Genomic DNA, 17,383 nt, shown 5'->3' with positions numbered 1-17,383 from the left:
ATCTCATACTCTACTCATCCCGCAAGTTTCTAAATCCAATCCCCCTGGATACAAAACCTAAAATTAAGAAAGGAAAAAAAAAACCCAAATTGTTGTTGTTCTACTTTACTTAAGTCTTCATCTTCTACTTTTATCATAACTTTTTGCTTTTATAAGAAAACTTACTTGTGATTGTTCATGGTTATACATGATTAGTTGTCTATTGCTTTAAACAATACTAGTTTTATACCCGTGCAAATTGCACGGGTTTGTTCTTTCAAATTTTGTTATTATTAAGAAAACTAATGATTAAGTTCTATATTACATCTAATATTTATATAAAATAATACAGGCTTCAACATAAACCTATTTGATGTTAAATCACGCTTCTAATCAAATTATTGACTACTTTTGTTGCGCGATAATCTTGTGCCGCGATCGAATGTTGATTTACTTAATTCATTTGGGTGAAAGTAGTAGCAGAGCTAGGACTTGAGCTTAGGGGGGCGAAAAATTTTAAGGGGGACAGATGGGTAATAATATAAGGCACACTCGAAAAAAATTCTTAAAATTTAATTAAAACCTCGAAAAACTCAACCACCAAGGGGGGCGACCGCCCTGCTAGCCCCCTAGCTCCACCACTGGGCGAAAGCTACTTCCTAAGGTATCACATTACCCATTACATTAATATACATATGTACATGTACCCAATACATGGAAAATCTCCTAAATCCTAAAATAGTGTTATTCACATGTAGTTATACTAATCAACGTTATACATATATGATATATCCATCTTAACATTACAATGGGTTAATTATCGTCATACTTGTGCAAGTAAGATAAATATGTTAACTTTTTCCTATGCGTGTTGCTTTGTCTTATACATATTACTACTTGACCCGTCTTAAGTTTAAGACGGATATACCCGTTTTAAACTTAAGACGTATATACTCGTCTTAAATAAGAATCTTTTTTAGTTTAAAGCTTCCCTATAAATACAATGTTTAGACTCATTTAATTGATTACCTTTCAAATAACATTCTATATTTCGAGTAGATCTTTCTTAAGACGGATATACCCGTTTTAAGCTTAAAACAGATATACCCGTTTTAAGTTTAAGACGGACATACCCGTCTTAAATAAAAATCTAAAAATCTATATTACTTTAAAGCTTCCCTATAATGCAAAGTTTCAGACTCATTTAACTGATGACCTTTGAAATAGCATTCTAGATGTCGAGTAGGTCTTTCTTAAGACGCATATACCCGTTTTAAGTTTAAGACATATATACCCGTCTTGAATAAGAATCCGTATTAGTTTAAAGCTCCCTATAAATGCAAAGTTTAGACTCATTTAATTGATGACCTTTCAAATAACATTCTAGATTTCGAATGTGTATTTCTTAAGATAGATATATCTATAAAAAAATAAAACGGGTTAATTAGCATCCACTTACTTAGATGGGACAACCACATTTTGCTAATCTCAGTGACTAATGTAATTTATTTTCGACTTATGTGTAATACTTGGCTTGTCTTGATATACCCGTCTTAAATGAGAACATGCTAAATTTCTAGATGTATTTACACATCGGTAAAAAAATAAGGCCCGTAAACACAGCCCATAACACAACCCATGTAAAAACACAAATATAATAAACCCAACCCTAACAATTTATTAACCTCCATAAATTAGAAGCCGACCTCCTGCATTTGTTGATCTCACACTTAAATCATAGCTCCTACCTCTTATTTGGTTAACTCTCATCCCCATACATACATGCAATATGACTGGATTATTATTTTTCTGAAAGAATCATCCTATATTATTCCCTATTTTATTACCTATTTTTCATAATTTGTACTCATTTTTTCGTGGATCCCTAATTTTTTGAAGATCAGTTCCAACTTTCTACCATTTTTTTTTACATTTTAATGAGTGTAACTATGTAGATCTTTAATTTCTGGGGTAGTGTTGATGTGAAATGATGTTTTCCTAAATACGTCATAAAAATACTCATTAGTCTTTAATATGGTTTTCTTCAAAAAAAATTTAAATTATTGCCCGGTTTTTTTATTTTCATGATTTTAAACATTTTTCAAATCTGGAATCTGGAATATTCAAATGAAATAAATTTTCAATTTTCCCTTTTATAGTATGTTTTTTTTAATATAAAGCCAACAGTATTAAGTTTCAAACAATCTTGATAATTAAATCATTTTTAAGTAGAGGCCCTTAAATTAAGGAGACGGAAACTGCAATTTGAATAGTCAACATTCAACCACAGACTGACAACTCAACACTGTGGTTGTTTGTTTAATAAAGCTTGTTGTTGTTATTAACATTGAAAGATGCACATGATTGAATTATTTTCGCATGACTAAATATTAGAGTTTGTGTGATTGTTGATTGATTTCTCCGAACGTGTGAAATTATTGTGTTTATAATAAGGTATAGTAGTAATTTCATGAAATTAGGAGAAATCTCATGAGATCCATAACAAAATTAAACCAAATAAGGGGGTGTTTGGTTCACCCAAAAAAGGTATGAGGTATGGGTTTGGAATGAGCCAAACCCATACCAAGTGTTTGTTTGGCAAATACAAGGGTTTCATAACCATACCTCAAACCCATGAGGTATGGGTTTCTCATACCCAAGGAGGGGGGTGGGTATGAGATTGATACCCACGGGTATCAAACTAAATTGATCAAAAATATGAAAAAACAAATTATAACATATTGTAAATCCAATTTTTTATATACTTATTTGGTTAACTAATCATTTTCATGATTTTATAATATTGAAAATTATTATTTATAATACTTTAATTTACGCATTTTAACCTTAATTGATGTTCAAACCCATACCACTCAAAAATGAACCAAACACAAGGTATGAGGAATCAAGTTCCAAACCCATACCACTCGGGTATGATTCCTCATTCCCGTGCACGAAACAAACGCCCCCTAAGTGTTAAAGCTTAAAAGGTATGAGGTTCTAACTCCATTCCACCTTGGATTTTCATCCCAATCAATTCCATTCTCACACTTTGAACCAAACATCCCCTCTAAAATCAATAAGTATCTAACTTTATTTCTCCAAAATGCTCCAACCAAACACTTGAATGGATTTGAATCCTATTTATAAAAGCAACAACCACAGTGCTGAGTTGTCACACTGTGGTTGATTGTTGACTTTTCAAAGATTCCAAATTGCTGGCCCACCTGAGAAACCCACGTTCAATTTGACATTTAATTTGTCTAATCTTATTTACATGAATTGAAATAAAATTCATGCAAACAGCATCATAAATAAAATTTACAAATAAATTAAAAATTACAACTGAAATATAATTTACATTAATTACATGATCAAATGCCTATTACATCAGAAATCAGAAATAAAATATTAAAATTACATGATAAATGATACAAATATGAAATATTACATGAACAAATGCCTATAATTACATCAGAAATTACATCAGAAATCAGAAATATAGTTTACAAATAATGTCGTCGAACTACTATATACACTGTCCATGTATATAGAAGAAATCAGAAATATAATTTTCAGTGAAGAATTTGATTTTTTAATACGGGATTTAACATATTGTGAGAATTAAAAAATCGCAAATTAAAATGTATATAGTATATAGTATATATTTTTTTATGAAATAGCATACCAGTGCCTATAATTACATCAGAAAGACATCTGTGCAAATTGTATATACTCCGTGCAATTTAACATACAAAATATATTTATAGAAATATTAAATTCCATTTTTAAAAACGATTTTTAAAAACGATAATTACGGAAATACTTATCCCCTCAGATCTGGATAGAGAGCCAATCATCATCGAGGCACTACTTGGAGCAAAAAATACGGCAACAACTACCAACCGACAACCCGCTATCGGGTTGTACCGATGATAGGCTACCAGATATTCCCTACTACGACAAGTACAACTTTATGGCTCAGTTTCGTCATAGATATAAATAGATCAATTTTGACCCAAATCCAGCTGTGCAAATTAATTTGTCCAATTCAGATCTTAGATTGGACTCAATGGGCCAACTTTATCAAATTCTGAAGACAGATCCACACATAATCCACACCCATTAACAAATCCACACATTAACAAATAAACCCTAAATATTGCCTTTTAATCACGTTGTATTCAGTTAATTATGTGAACACAACCTCTCCTAAAACTGCCTCCATAAACTCACCCCACTAACTTTTCAACCAACGATAAAAAATCTATAAACCTCAATTCTCATCTGCCAAACACACCCAACCTGGAAAATTGTCAAAAAAATAGAATAGCATGGCAACAATAATGGAACCAACATCAGTGAAGGAGATGGTAGCATATAAGAAGAACTATGAAGTCACAGTTCGTGTTCTTCGAAAGTGGATTAGGGAGTCTGATGTAAAAGAAGGTGAACAAAGAAAACTTTATGGAATGGAGTTCATTTGTATTGTGATCGGGTGAATCTCAATCTCATCATGAGTATTTCTTTTACAAATTGCATTTTTTACTACATGTATACTTAACGTAATTATATCCATGTTAGGGTGAGATAATTCAAGCAACTGTAGCAAAGACATTGGTGCGGATTTTCAAACCACTTATGCATGAAGGCAAAATTTACAAAATTTCGAAGTTTGTGACGGAACAAAACCTTGGGAATGATAGAGCAACATTCCACAATTGTAGGATTGCAATGCAATTTACAACGAAAGTTGAACAAGTTCATGCCCAAGATATACCAACTCAAGCATGTAGATTCGTGAGCATTGAAGACATAATCCATGGGAATGTCCCAAACGAATATTACATAGGTGACAAACACTTTTTCATTATTTAATTTATGTTGTCCAAAAAATATTCCACCAAGTTAATAAATGCTTATTTTCATATTCAGATGTCATTGGTCTTTTAACACAACTTCACGAGGGTGATGAGAGAAAGGGTTACAAGCAAAAGTACATTGACATCACGGACGAACAGTAATTTTTCACCCACACTTCTACTGTTTTGTGTTATATTTATTAATTATTTAATATTTTCTCTCTATTAAAAGAGCACAACCTTTGATAGGAAAAGAAGACTAAGGCTAACAGTTTGGGAAGCCTACTTTCCCGAGATTGATAGGATAAACGAAGCATGCAAGTCCTTAGCAGAGAAACCAGTTTTGGTCCTCAAATGTGTCCAAAGAAAGGAATGGTATGGTAAGTATCACTTAAAACATTTTTATAAAACAGCCAGCACATCATTGTCTTACACATTACCAAAATAATTTTTTGTCATCAACCACAGGAACTGTGACGCTTTCAACAATAAGAGGAGCAACAAAATTCGAAATAAATCCAGACATTCCAGAAGTCGAAGCTTTCAAAAACAGGTGAGTTATTCAGTTTAGGAAAAGCAATCGATTTGTAAACAAACAATTCCACGTTTTATGGTTGATGACATACCCATTATGACTTGATGAATAATCCACAAATATATCACTTTGTAGAATCAAGTCAATATCAAACGATGCTATTTCTGGTCCCGTTGGGGAATCATCATCCAAGGCACATAACATCCTCGCAGGAGCCAACATAAAGTCATTAGCTTCAGTCCAAAAAGCAACAAAGGTAAATTTAAGATTTCATACCAACTTTGAAATTATTACACAACATATATGTCCACGCATGTTTCGATTTGATTACACTAACATGAAACTACTTGGGGTTACAATTATAGGCAGGATATTATGTGACATTAGTTTACATAGAAGAAATGAACCTGTCTCTTCATTGGTATTTCAACTCATGCGGAAAATGCCTAGGTAGAGTTGTTCAAGAAGGGGATCAACTATGGTATTGTAAGAAGCCAAGTTGTAAGTTGCATAATATTGGGGTTCCCACAACAACCCAAAGGTAATTTACTGACCTATATAAACTTTAACAGCTAATATACTCAATTTTATTAACAATGACAAGAGGCAGGTTCCAAATGAAAGTTGAGGCAAGTGATGGAGGACATGTTAAGGCACAACTTATCTTTGTGGGACTCCCCAATCTCCAAAATTATAGGCAAGCAAGCATCGACAATAATAGAGGAACAAGAAAAGGTAAATTATTAACATCTCAACATATGATTTTTTCCCCTTTACCATGTTGTAATTTACAAAATCATATATGAAAACAGAAGGAGGAGAGAAGCGGTGCCACTTGAATTTAGAGAACTTATGGAACGTGAGTTCATTGCAAAAATCAAGGTGGACCAAGACTATAACATACAACAAAAATCAACGTGTTACAAAGCAACTCAATTGTGTGGAGAGAAAGACGTGATAAAAAAATGGAAAGAACTTGAAGAAAGCGCAAAGGTACTTTTTCTCATTTTTAAAGAGATGAAATAATCTGCCGATTAAAATAATTGTTTCTTAACAACTATTTTGAAAATGAAGGTCATGGAAATGAGTGAAAAAGTTCAAGAATAACTATTTCTCGCGAGTGAGATAAGCATCGAAAAGTGATTTTATTGGTAAGTTCAATCAATCATCAAACAATTTATTGATTATTCCTATATCCTTATACCAAGCTTAACGATGTCATACAATTGTACAATTAGGAGAACATGAAGACATATGGGGAGGAAGAACAGGATAACACACCTATTAGCAAGCTGCCTCAAAAGCGATCATCCATGGAGTATGATGAGTGTGAAATTATCAAGTACGAAAAAGCACACCAGATCGTGGATCATCAAGCAAACCTGTAATTCCACTCAAGAATATTAAGATCGAGAAGTAGGTTTTTTAGTACTGTGTACGATTTTCAATTTACATGTAATGGACTATGGACTATGTTTACAAACTTTTTAGTTCTTTTCATATGTGTGCTACGTTTTCTATTTTTAAGTGTGCTACGTTTTCTAACTTCAAGTGTAATAGACTAGGTTTTGAACAATTTGTACTACCTTTCAGATTCTCTTTATGTTTTAATGAGTACTGTGTTTTTAATTTGTTTCCGTCAAACATTGTTTTTGCTAAACTGAATTCACAAAAGATCAAGAATTTTATACTTATCTTCGGAATCATCAAAAAAAATCAGATTGAATTCCTAATTACATCGGAAGGTATCCAGTAGCTTTGCTTTATCAATTAGGATTAATCTGCAAAATAAAGTAGAGGACGGTCAGGTGTAAAATAATACAAGTATGACAAGCTTATAAAGAGATAAAACCCATGAAAATTGCTAGATAAAAAAGACAACAATCATATTATACTAATTAAGAAAAATGTACTTCTCAATTTGTTAACTATAGTTGAAAGAAACGCATAACAAATGTACAATTTTTAGAGTATAATTACTAAGTTCAGATCTCAGTCATAGGAATCGGGTCATCACTCTATTTTAAATAAACAAAAATTCATGATCTTGGTGCATAAGAAGTCTAAATAAGTTATTTTGATAAATAAGGTCAGATCTCAGTCTTATGCCAATCAATTAAAACTCTCTCCTTTATATATTTAAATTGTCTAATATCTATGAGAAATATAAAGCAGATCAGGGATCATCAAGCAAAGCAAATATTAGACAATTTAAATATATAAAGCAGATCAGGGATCATCAAGCAAAGCAAATATTCCAATCAAAAATATTAAGATCGAGAAGTGGGCTTTCTTCATGTTGTCTTAAGAGGATCACCACTTAGTATGGTTTTCAATTTACATGTAATGGATTACGTTTTCAGACTTTTTAGTACTTTTTATGTGTGCTAGGTTTTCTAATTTAAGTGTGCAAGGTTTTCTATTTTCAAGTGTAATCGACTAGGTTTTGAACAATTTGCACTACTTTCAGATTCTCTATATGTTTTAATCAGAACTGTGTTTTTAATTTGTTTCCGTCAAACTATGGTTTTCGCTAAACTAAATTCACAAAAGATGAAGAATTTAGTACTTATCTCCGCAATCTTCAAACAAATTCAAATTCAATTCTTATTCTTAATTAGAACGGAAAATCCTGTAACGCTGCTATAACAATTACGCTGAATCTGCAACAAAAAGTAGAGGACGGTCAGGTGTAAAGTAATACAAGTAGGTCATCAATAAAAACCATGAAAATTGCAAGACAAAGAAGACAGCAATCAAATTATACAAATTAATAAAATTTTAGTTCTCGATTCTTTAACTATAGTTGAAATCATCGCATAAAAAATGTACACTTTTCATATGACAATGAAACGGTCAGATCTAACTAAAGGAATAGGACGTTCTCACTGATTTAAATAAAACAAAACACATGAACTTTGTGTCGTGGAATAGTACGTCAGACAAGAAAATTGCAAAATCAATAAGAAAACCATCAAATTTTACTAAGGAAAAGAATTCAACTTCAGTAACAAAACTAAGTCGGTCTGTATTTTGTTTTAGGACGGTCACTCTATTTTAAATTAAATAAACAAAAATACACAATCTTTTTGCACAGTTTCAATTTTAAGAATTTATTCTATGTACTCTCAAGTAAACAACCAACCACTACTACCAATATACTGCAAATAACCGACCACTACTACCATTACACTGAGAATATAGAGAGGGGCTAACTGGCAGCAGTTATAAACCACATCTATAAAATGAGGCAGCACAACTTAGTAGAATTTTCAGAAACAACAAAACTGAAACTAACCACCAAAAGCTCTGAAATACCATATTTATAATGTCACCCTACATTCACTCTATGTTACACGGTTGAAAGACGAAAGTGATTGCCGAATCATCATTGAAGTTAAAGAAGGTTCAACATCATGGAAAACAAAGCAAGTTCGAGTTCAAAAAACAAAGAAATAAGTAAAGATGGTGGAAGCAGTAAAGGTAACCGGGATACTTATCTGTATAAATGTTGTATTCCGATAAAATTAACATCTTTACAGGAGGATTTACAAGAGGGATCAAGACACTGGGTGTCTATAGCTTGCTGCAAAACAACAATGGTCATTGTCAGAGACTACTCATTATTAATAATACAATACGATATCAGATGAAATTGACAACCTCTGAGACATTTATCAGATGAAATTGACAATCTTTGAAAAAATTATCAGTTGAAATTGACAAATAATGAAAAACTTTGATGATGAACACAAGAAAATGATTACTACAGATCGACATAAACCGATTCTGGCAAAATTAGTATATTAATTTCTGCAGTCATGATTTAAAATTGTTCATCATCAAATTATGTCTACTAAATCGTCACACATGATGAAGGCAAAAATTATAGCTCTTCGATACACTAGATCTAAGTATACAAGATTACAAGATGAAATGAACATGAAAAACCACAGTAATAATAATTAAAAATACTAATTTTACAAAATATTGCAGAAATATTCGATTAAATACCCAATAATAAGGAAAAGCAGTATGAATAAATCCTAAAATAATTGAAATTTTTTAATAAATAGATCAAAAATAAGGAAACTCACCAGGGCTAGAGATGAATACACATGCAATACTCCAAAATATGAGATCAGGGTATAGTGAGAGCGGCGATGAAAGCGTGACGATGAGATCGGAGTTTAGAAATAGACGAGATCGAAATAAATCGCCGATGATCGGAGCAATGAATCGGAATATAAAAGATATTAAAAATGGCGATCATCAATACTCTCCCGTTTCTGTAATATTAAACATTGATCGGAGCAATGAATCGAAATTTATTGGGTTGTCACCCTCTAAAAATGACGCAGTATGAATCAATTTTACAAGGTTTAATAACAATGTTTAATATTACAACAATGAAAAGGGAGAGTATTGACGATCATCAATGAATAATTTTGTTTAGTGAAGCTTTTGTGAGAGCGGCGGTGAGGGTGAGTTAGAGTTAGAGTGAGAGTGAGAGTGAGACTGAGTGTGAGTATTATGTAATAAAATTAGGGTTTCATGGTTGTATTTATATGATAGGTTAAGTTAGGGTTAATTTTGGGCCGTCTATTCGTCTAACTCATTTCGGTCTGAACGTGTAGCTAATAACAATCGGCCCGAACGTGTATCTAATTCAACAACACAAGAATCGAGATACGGTCATCGTGTCCCATTGTCCGATTTCACCAACGGTAATTTTCTAATTTACCTTCATCGTATGTTACTTTTTGTATGTACTAGCACAATTTAAGATAATATTATTTTAATTTTCATTTCTATATTTTGTTCAATGTTATATAGTAATTTCAATAATAAATGATAATTTTCTAAATAACTTTACCATATATGTTATTTCCGTATTTACTTTAATTTATAAAAATTAATTTTTTATTTAATTTAGTGACAAGAGAAGCTACCGACTCAAACCACGGTGAGAAAAGGACATATCGTACTACATTGACTACTCGGCCAATTGTCTCTGCTACTCCATCTACGGAAAATGATTACAACTTACCTCCACCATTACGTTCAAAGATGGCAAGATTTAATAGAAAAGAATTACATGGTGACAAGAGATTAAGGAGCGCTTCATCTGGTACTCCGATTACACCGTCTCTTTGTACAACCCCAGGTTAATAACTTTAGTTTTAACGTATTTTTATGTTCTCCATGTATTATGTACGTTTATCTTAAAGTAATGTTTGATGTTATTTTTCTTAGGTAGTAGTAGGTCTCGACAAAGTTGTCTGATAGAAAAAGAACCTGATCCCGTAACAAGATTAGTCAATGAGTTGATCAGCGACTTAAATCCAACCAATGGAGGTTCATCGAGTTGCGTTGATCCTCAGCAAGGTTTAACTTCGTATATTATTTATGTTATCTGATTGAAGGGATGTTTTTGTTCTTAAATAGGTACGTGGTATTATAAAAGTGTTTGTCAATGTTTGAGTTGATTTTCTAGGTGCCAGTTCCCATCCAAGCTCTTCACGTCAACAAGCTCTCGATCATGTGGCTAGATTGGTCAGTGATTTGGTTAGAAATTTAAGTGAAGAATATGACGATTCATCAAGTAGGGGAGCTAACGAAGAAGGTTTAATATTTAAAATTACAAATTATTTATTATTATTGTTATACTTATCGTTTAAAAATGATATGTATCGTCCCTTTTAGTTCAAAATTCTTTAATTATTTTATTTTTAGATGTAGAACTTGAAGGATATTGGGATATTGGAGACCCAGATGTTTCATGTAACAAATGCGGTGCAATGTTGTGGTACTTAGAACGAGTTCGTAAGGATAGGAATACTTTGCATCCTACATTCTCACTGTGTTGTTCTGATGGCAAAATTCGTCTTCCTCTTCTTGAACAACCACCAAAATTATTGTTGGATCTTTTAAGTCGGCGACACCCATTAAGCAACCACTTTATTGATAATATCCGAGCTTACAATATGATGTTTTCGTTCACCTCAATGGGAGGAAAGATTGATAATTCTGTAAATCAAGGTCGGGGACCTTATACTTTTAGGATGGGTGGGCAAAACTTCCACCGCATCGGGAGTTTGTGGCCGCAGAATCAAAATCCGCCAAAGTTTTGCCAGCTTTACATATATGACACAGAAGAAGAAGTGAAAAACCGTAAGAATGCTCACAGGTATAACTACAAATTATATGTTCTTGCGAATTTAATACAATATACAAGTACAACTAATGACAACCTTTTTGCGGATCGAATTAATTATTCTTTTTTATTTTGCAGCCCAAATAATCCGGAACGGTTTAATGATGAGCTAATATATTTGTTGCAAAGAATGATCGATGAGGAAAATATATTAGCTATCAAATTCAGAATGGCGAGAGATAGGTTGTCAGCTGATATAGAAAGAGATGTCTCTATTAGGCTTAGTTCAAGACGAGAAACAGATGGTAGAACATATAACCGTCCGACAGCTTATGAGGTTGCCGTTCTTATTGAAGGAGACATTGGAAATGCTGTGGAAAAGAGGGATATTATTATTGAGAAGGAAAGTGGTGAACTGCAGCGTATATCCGAGTTGCACCCTTTATATTTAGCGCTACAATATCCTTTGTTATTTCCGCATGGCGAAGACGGTTGGAGGCCGGGCATCCTACATAGTGAAGCTTCTCTCAACAAAAGTAAGAAAAAAAATCCATGTATTCAAGTAACAATGAGAGAGTGGCTTGCATTTTATCTCCAGGATAGATCGTCGTTCCTTCAATCTCCAATTCTTTTGTTAGCTGCTAAATTACTTCAACAATTTATTGTTGATGGTTATATGATGGTTGAGTCGTAGAGGTTGTCATTTCTTCGACATAATCAACCATTGCTTCGTGCGGAAACGTATAGAAATCTTGCGAATGCGGTCGATCGTGGAGAAACCGAACCATCCTCTGCTGGGAGTCGTATTTTCATGTCTTCGTCGGTTTTGCAATCAGATGAGTACACTATAGGTAATTTCCAAGATACTATGGCCATTTGCAAGTGGTACGGGTATCTAGATTTGTTCATTACATTTACATGTAATCCAAAATGGCCAGAAATAATGAGATTTGTCTCTAAAAGAGGTTTGAGGCCGGAGGATCGACCTGATATTCTTAGTCGTGTTTTCAAGATCAAACTCACGGAATTAATGAAAGACTTGAAAGACCGTCAAATATTTGGACGTGTCATAGGAGGTGAGGTTACACAAATATTTCGAGTACTAGCAGTCATACTTTTTTCTAATGTCGTACAAATTAAAAAAACTCATATTGTTTTGGCTAAACTTTCAGGCACGTACACTATTGAATTTCAGAAACGTGGGTTGCCACATGCTCATATTCTAATATTTCTTCATCGTGATGACAAATTCCCGGAGGCCGCAAATGTAGATAAAATTATTAGTGCTGAGATACCCGATCCTGATGAAAACCCATTGTTATATGCTGTTGTGAAGGATCATATGATACACGGTCCATGCGGCAAAGACTTCCCTACATGCCCGTGTATGGTTGATTCTAAGTGCTCAAGAAACTTTCCAAAGAGGTGCATCGAAAGCACAACGATTGACGATGATGGATATCCTGTATATAAGAGGAGGGAGGAGGGATTTACTATGCAGAAGAGTGGACGGGTACTTGGCAATGAGTGGGTAGTTCCCTATAACGCGCAATTATTGTTGAAATACCGTGCGCACATAAATGTCGAGTGGTGTAATCAATCTCGGCCAATCAAGTATTTGTTCAAGTACATAAATAAGGGCCCTGATCGAGCCACAATGCAGTCTTCCTATCGGCGTAGAAACGAGCAGAATCCCGACCAAATAGATGAGATACGAGGTTCCATGATTGTCGTTATATCTCAAAGAAGCGAATTTGTGTGGAGAATCTTTGGCTTTGAAATCCATTATAGGACTCCTCCGGTTGAAAGATTGCGCTTTCACCTTCCTGATGAGCAAAGCGTTGTTTTTAACGACGAAGACCCTATTGATGCGGTCATCGACAATCCCACAATCGGTATGACAAAGTTCTTGGCTTGGATGGATTGTAATAAATCTAGCGAGGAGGCACAACAACTATTATATAGCCAATTCCCGACAAAATTCGTGTGGAAAAAAGAAGAACGTGCTTGGCATCCTAGAAAGAATGGTTTTGCTATTGGAAGAATGCATAATGTTTCCCCCAATTGTGGTGAACTATATTATATGAGAACCCTGTTAAACTTTGTCAAGGGTCCTAAATCTTATGAGGATTTAAGGTGGTTTGATGATACTTTGCATCCTACTTTCGAGTCGCATGTTATGCGCGTGGCTTGCTTGGAGATGATAAGGAGTACATTGATGCCATAGAGGAAGCAAGTCGTTGGGGTTCCGGGGCTTACTTAAGATACCTCTTCGTCACTTTATTAATGTCTTCTGCTATAGCGATGCCAAGTAAAGTGTGGAAAAAACTTGGAAGCATCTTTCAGATGATATCCTATATCGACAACGTAATGTCCTTCAAAATCAAGGTTAGTTGTTAAAAGAGCATTTGTTGTTTACCGATCTATTTTTTTTTAAAACAAAACAAAAATTCCAAATTTCTATAGTATGCAACTCTACTTTTACTTAACTATTGTCGTCTAATAACTGCTTAATATACATTTAAATTGTTGTTTCCCTATTAATGTCACAAACACTGCGATTAACGAGAGGATGAACTTAAGAATTATGCATTGCTAGATATTGAAGCATGTCTTCAACGCAACGGTAGTAGTTTACGTAGATTTGAAGACATGCCTTTTCCCGAATCATCTACACCTCATCCGGTAAACACGTTAGTTGCCGACGAGCTATCTTATGACAGAGTCGCTTTACGGGAAGAACATGAGCACCTTTTATCTTCCCTGACTGATGAGCAAAAGGTTGTCTACAATGAGATAATGGACGCAGTCCGTAATAATCGTGGTGGTGTTTTCTTTCTATATGGATATGGAGGGACAGGTAAAACGTTTATTTGGAGAACCTTATGTGCGGCATTGAGAAGTCGAGGACAGATTGTGCTTCCTGTAGCATCCAGCGGGATTGCATCTACCTTACTTCCCGGTGGAATGACTGCTCATTCGAGACTTAGCATCCCACTCAATGCAGTTGAAAATTCTACGTGTCCCAGAATTAAACCAGGAAGTGATTTAACTGAACTCTTAATTAGGACAAAGCTTATTATATGGGACGAAGCACCAATGACGCACAGATATGCTTTCGAGGCAGTTGACAGGAGTTTAAGAGATGTCATGCGTTTTTCAAACGATGGAGATGTCAATCAATCCTTTGGTGGTAAGGTGGTCGTATTTGGAGGTGATTTTCGACAAATACTTCCCGTTATCCCTAAAGGCAGCAGATCGGAAATCGTGCATGCGTCACTTTGTGCTTCAAACTTGTGGTCTTCTTGCAAGGTACGAAAAAAAATTGCATGTTTTGAATACACAATTTTTTAAGTAACGGTTAAAAATTTACTTTAATTTATATGACCTTATTATGTTCATATTTATTAAATCATATAAGGTGTTGAAATTGACAAAAAACATGCGCCTTCGAGGCGGAGATTCATTTTCCGATGTTGCTGAGATAAAGGAGTTTTCAGAATGGATATTGAAAGTTGGAGACGGGGAAGCTGGAGATCCGAATGATGGGGAAGTTGAGTTAGCGTTGCCGAATGACATTTTGATTAAGCACACTGGAGATCCTATCGCTTCGATTGTAGACGCCATTTACCCATCCCTCGAAAATCAACTATCAAATCCCGAGTATCTTCAGGAGAGGGCCATCCTTGCACCTACACATGAGATCGTCGAGTTGGTTAATGACTACATATTATCTCGAATACCTGAAACAGAGAAAATTTACTTCAGCTCGGACGAGGTTAGTAAAAATGAAACCAATATTGGGGTGCGTGATCTGTATTCCACAGAATTTCTTAACTCTATTAAGTGTTCTGGCCTTCCAAATCACGAATTAAAGCTGAAGGTAGGCGCTATAGTTATGCTTCTTCGGAACATCGACCAATCTCGCGGATTGTGCAACGGCACTCGACTGATCGTGACAGACTTAGGTTCACGTGTGATTCGAGCAACAGTTATATCGGGTAGTCATAAGGGCGATAAAGTTCATATTGCCCGTATTACACTTTCCCCATCTGATTCCAGTAAGTTCCCGGTACAGTTTGACAGAAGACAATTCCCCGTGGCGGTGTGCTATGCAATGACAATTAATAAGAGCCAAGGGCAATCCCTAGCACATGTTGGTCTTTATCTTCCAAGGCCGGTGTTTACGCATGGTCAGCTCTATGTGGCTATTTCAAGAGTCACAAGCAAAAAGGGACTGAAGATTTCGATTTGCGGCAGTGAAAACGCAACTCCAATAGAACAAATAACGTTGTTTATAAAGAAGTATTCGAGAAGTTATAGTAGAACATACTTATGATTTTACACTATAATAGTTTATTGTTGTTTCTTCCTTTCTAATTTGTCTTCTTTTGTTATGCTTTAAATTTTTCGAGGAATTATTATTGTACTTTTATTATTGCCATAACTAGGTTTGTGACCCGTGAAATTCACGGGTTTATCTGTTTTAATTTTGTTATTTTTATCTTTTTATTTATACTTGTCTGAGCAATTAGTTGATCCATTTAAAATAATATAGTCTTGGAATACATAAAAGTTAGTCGGTTAGTGTCTTATTTCTTTGACAACTTTGGTTTGTTTTCAAAACTATATATTGTATTTTAGTTGTTTATTTTGATTAATATACTAATAACATGTGGTTTTAAAAAAAATAATTATCTTTAATAAGTCCAGTAATTCATGATAAATGCTTAAGATTACCTTTTAATTAGATTGTATAGATTATGTACTAAATTTTCTATGTGAAAGCTTGAATGTTCATTTGTCATTTAGGCCAATAAAGTTAGTACGTGAAGACAAAAGAGTAAATTAATCCTTAATATTAAATTATTGATCATTTTTTTCTTTTTTTAAATTTTTTTTTAGAATAATAAATCTCAAAATATAAGGAGTTAAAAAAATATAGAATTATAGGACTTTTTATCTTCTCAATCTTTTAATTCTCATTAATCATATTTTCTAATAGTAGCATAATTATGAAGTTTAATAACTGATAATCTTAATATATCGTTTATATCAATTTATCAAAAATCCTAAATTTTAAAATTTTACATAAAAGATAAATGAGTTAAATGGTAGTCTACTACAAATCTCATTGCAATCTCATTTGTGTTATAAGACATACACACAAGATAATATGACATGTACGCATAAGTATTAGACAATAATTTACATTTATCTATTATCAATACCAAAAGAGAATTTTTTTGTCCAACTTGTTAATAAGATTGAGATCCTCGCAACTCCAATGTCATTTATGAGAGCTATTTTTCAAAGAAAAAATGATTAATAAAAAAATAACACATACCCAAATAATTAAACATATAGTTGAAAGTTTCTGAAAAAAAAAAAAAATATGAACCTAAAAACAATTACTCATTCGCATTCATGTTGTCAATCTTGTAGTTAGTTTTTAACATAATATTGAGTGTAATGGGGGGAGTATTTGTTTAAGCTATTTATCTTCTTCATATAGTCTTCTTTCTCCAATTAACTATCCATGCAAAAAAAAAATCCACTGATTGATTAATAACAAATAAAATGGTGGAATTTGATTTATGTAATATTAAACTTATCGTTATTAATTTAAGTTTGGGATATTCTCTCGTGTACCCCTCAACTTTTTCATTTTCTATGATGTACCCTTCTTTTCTTGCAAAAGCATTTTGACCGTCAATAACTCTTGGCTATAAGTTTAGAACACGATAAACTTTTTTTTCAAATTGACTGTCTTTAAGAGGTCTTCAGTTTGAAAAACAATTCACTGACGTCTGAACTCGTAGTCGGGAATTATGGTCGGTCAAAGTTTAT

General features: G+C 33.6%; 4 protein-coding genes across 4 annotated transcripts; all 4 read left to right on the top strand.

Annotated features, from left to right (window-relative positions):
• Positions 1-8,653: 8,653 nt before the first annotated feature.
• Positions 8,654-11,186, top strand: LOC141658905 (uncharacterized). Its single transcript, XM_074465647.1, has 5 exons — positions 8,654-8,859; positions 10,014-10,103; positions 10,313-10,543; positions 10,633-10,764; positions 10,874-11,186. The coding sequence occupies exons 1-5, from the start codon at positions 8,793-8,795 to the stop codon at positions 11,080-11,082; spliced, it is 729 nt and encodes a 242-aa protein (XP_074321748.1). The 5' UTR covers positions 8,654-8,792; the 3' UTR covers positions 11,083-11,186.
• A 198-nt stretch (positions 11,187-11,384) lies between these two features.
• On the top strand, positions 11,385-12,227 carry LOC141588495 (uncharacterized). The gene is made up of 2 exons (XM_074409935.1): positions 11,385-11,566; positions 11,672-12,227. Exons 1-2 carry the CDS (start codon positions 11,385-11,387, stop codon positions 12,225-12,227), a joined length of 738 nt encoding a protein of 245 aa, XP_074266036.1.
• Positions 12,228-12,401: 174 nt separating this feature from the next.
• On the top strand, positions 12,402-13,760 carry LOC141588494 (uncharacterized). The gene has a single exon (XM_074409934.1). It carries the CDS (start codon positions 12,402-12,404, stop codon positions 13,758-13,760), a length of 1,359 nt encoding a protein of 452 aa, XP_074266035.1.
• Positions 13,761-14,185: 425 nt separating this feature from the next.
• Positions 14,186-15,872, top strand: LOC141588493 (uncharacterized). Its single transcript, XM_074409933.1, has 2 exons — positions 14,186-14,845; positions 14,955-15,872. The coding sequence occupies exons 1-2, from the start codon at positions 14,186-14,188 to the stop codon at positions 15,870-15,872; spliced, it is 1,578 nt and encodes a 525-aa protein (XP_074266034.1).
• The last annotated feature ends 1,511 nt before the right edge of the window (positions 15,873-17,383 follow it).

The sequence above is a fragment of the Silene latifolia genome, chromosome 6 (genome assembly GCF_048544455.1).
Source record: "Silene latifolia isolate original U9 population chromosome 6, ASM4854445v1, whole genome shotgun sequence".
NCBI lineage: Eukaryota > Viridiplantae > Streptophyta > Magnoliopsida > Caryophyllales > Caryophyllaceae > Silene > Silene latifolia.
The sequence above is the reverse complement of the archived record's forward strand: the minus strand, read 5'-3'. Positions and strand labels throughout refer to the sequence as shown.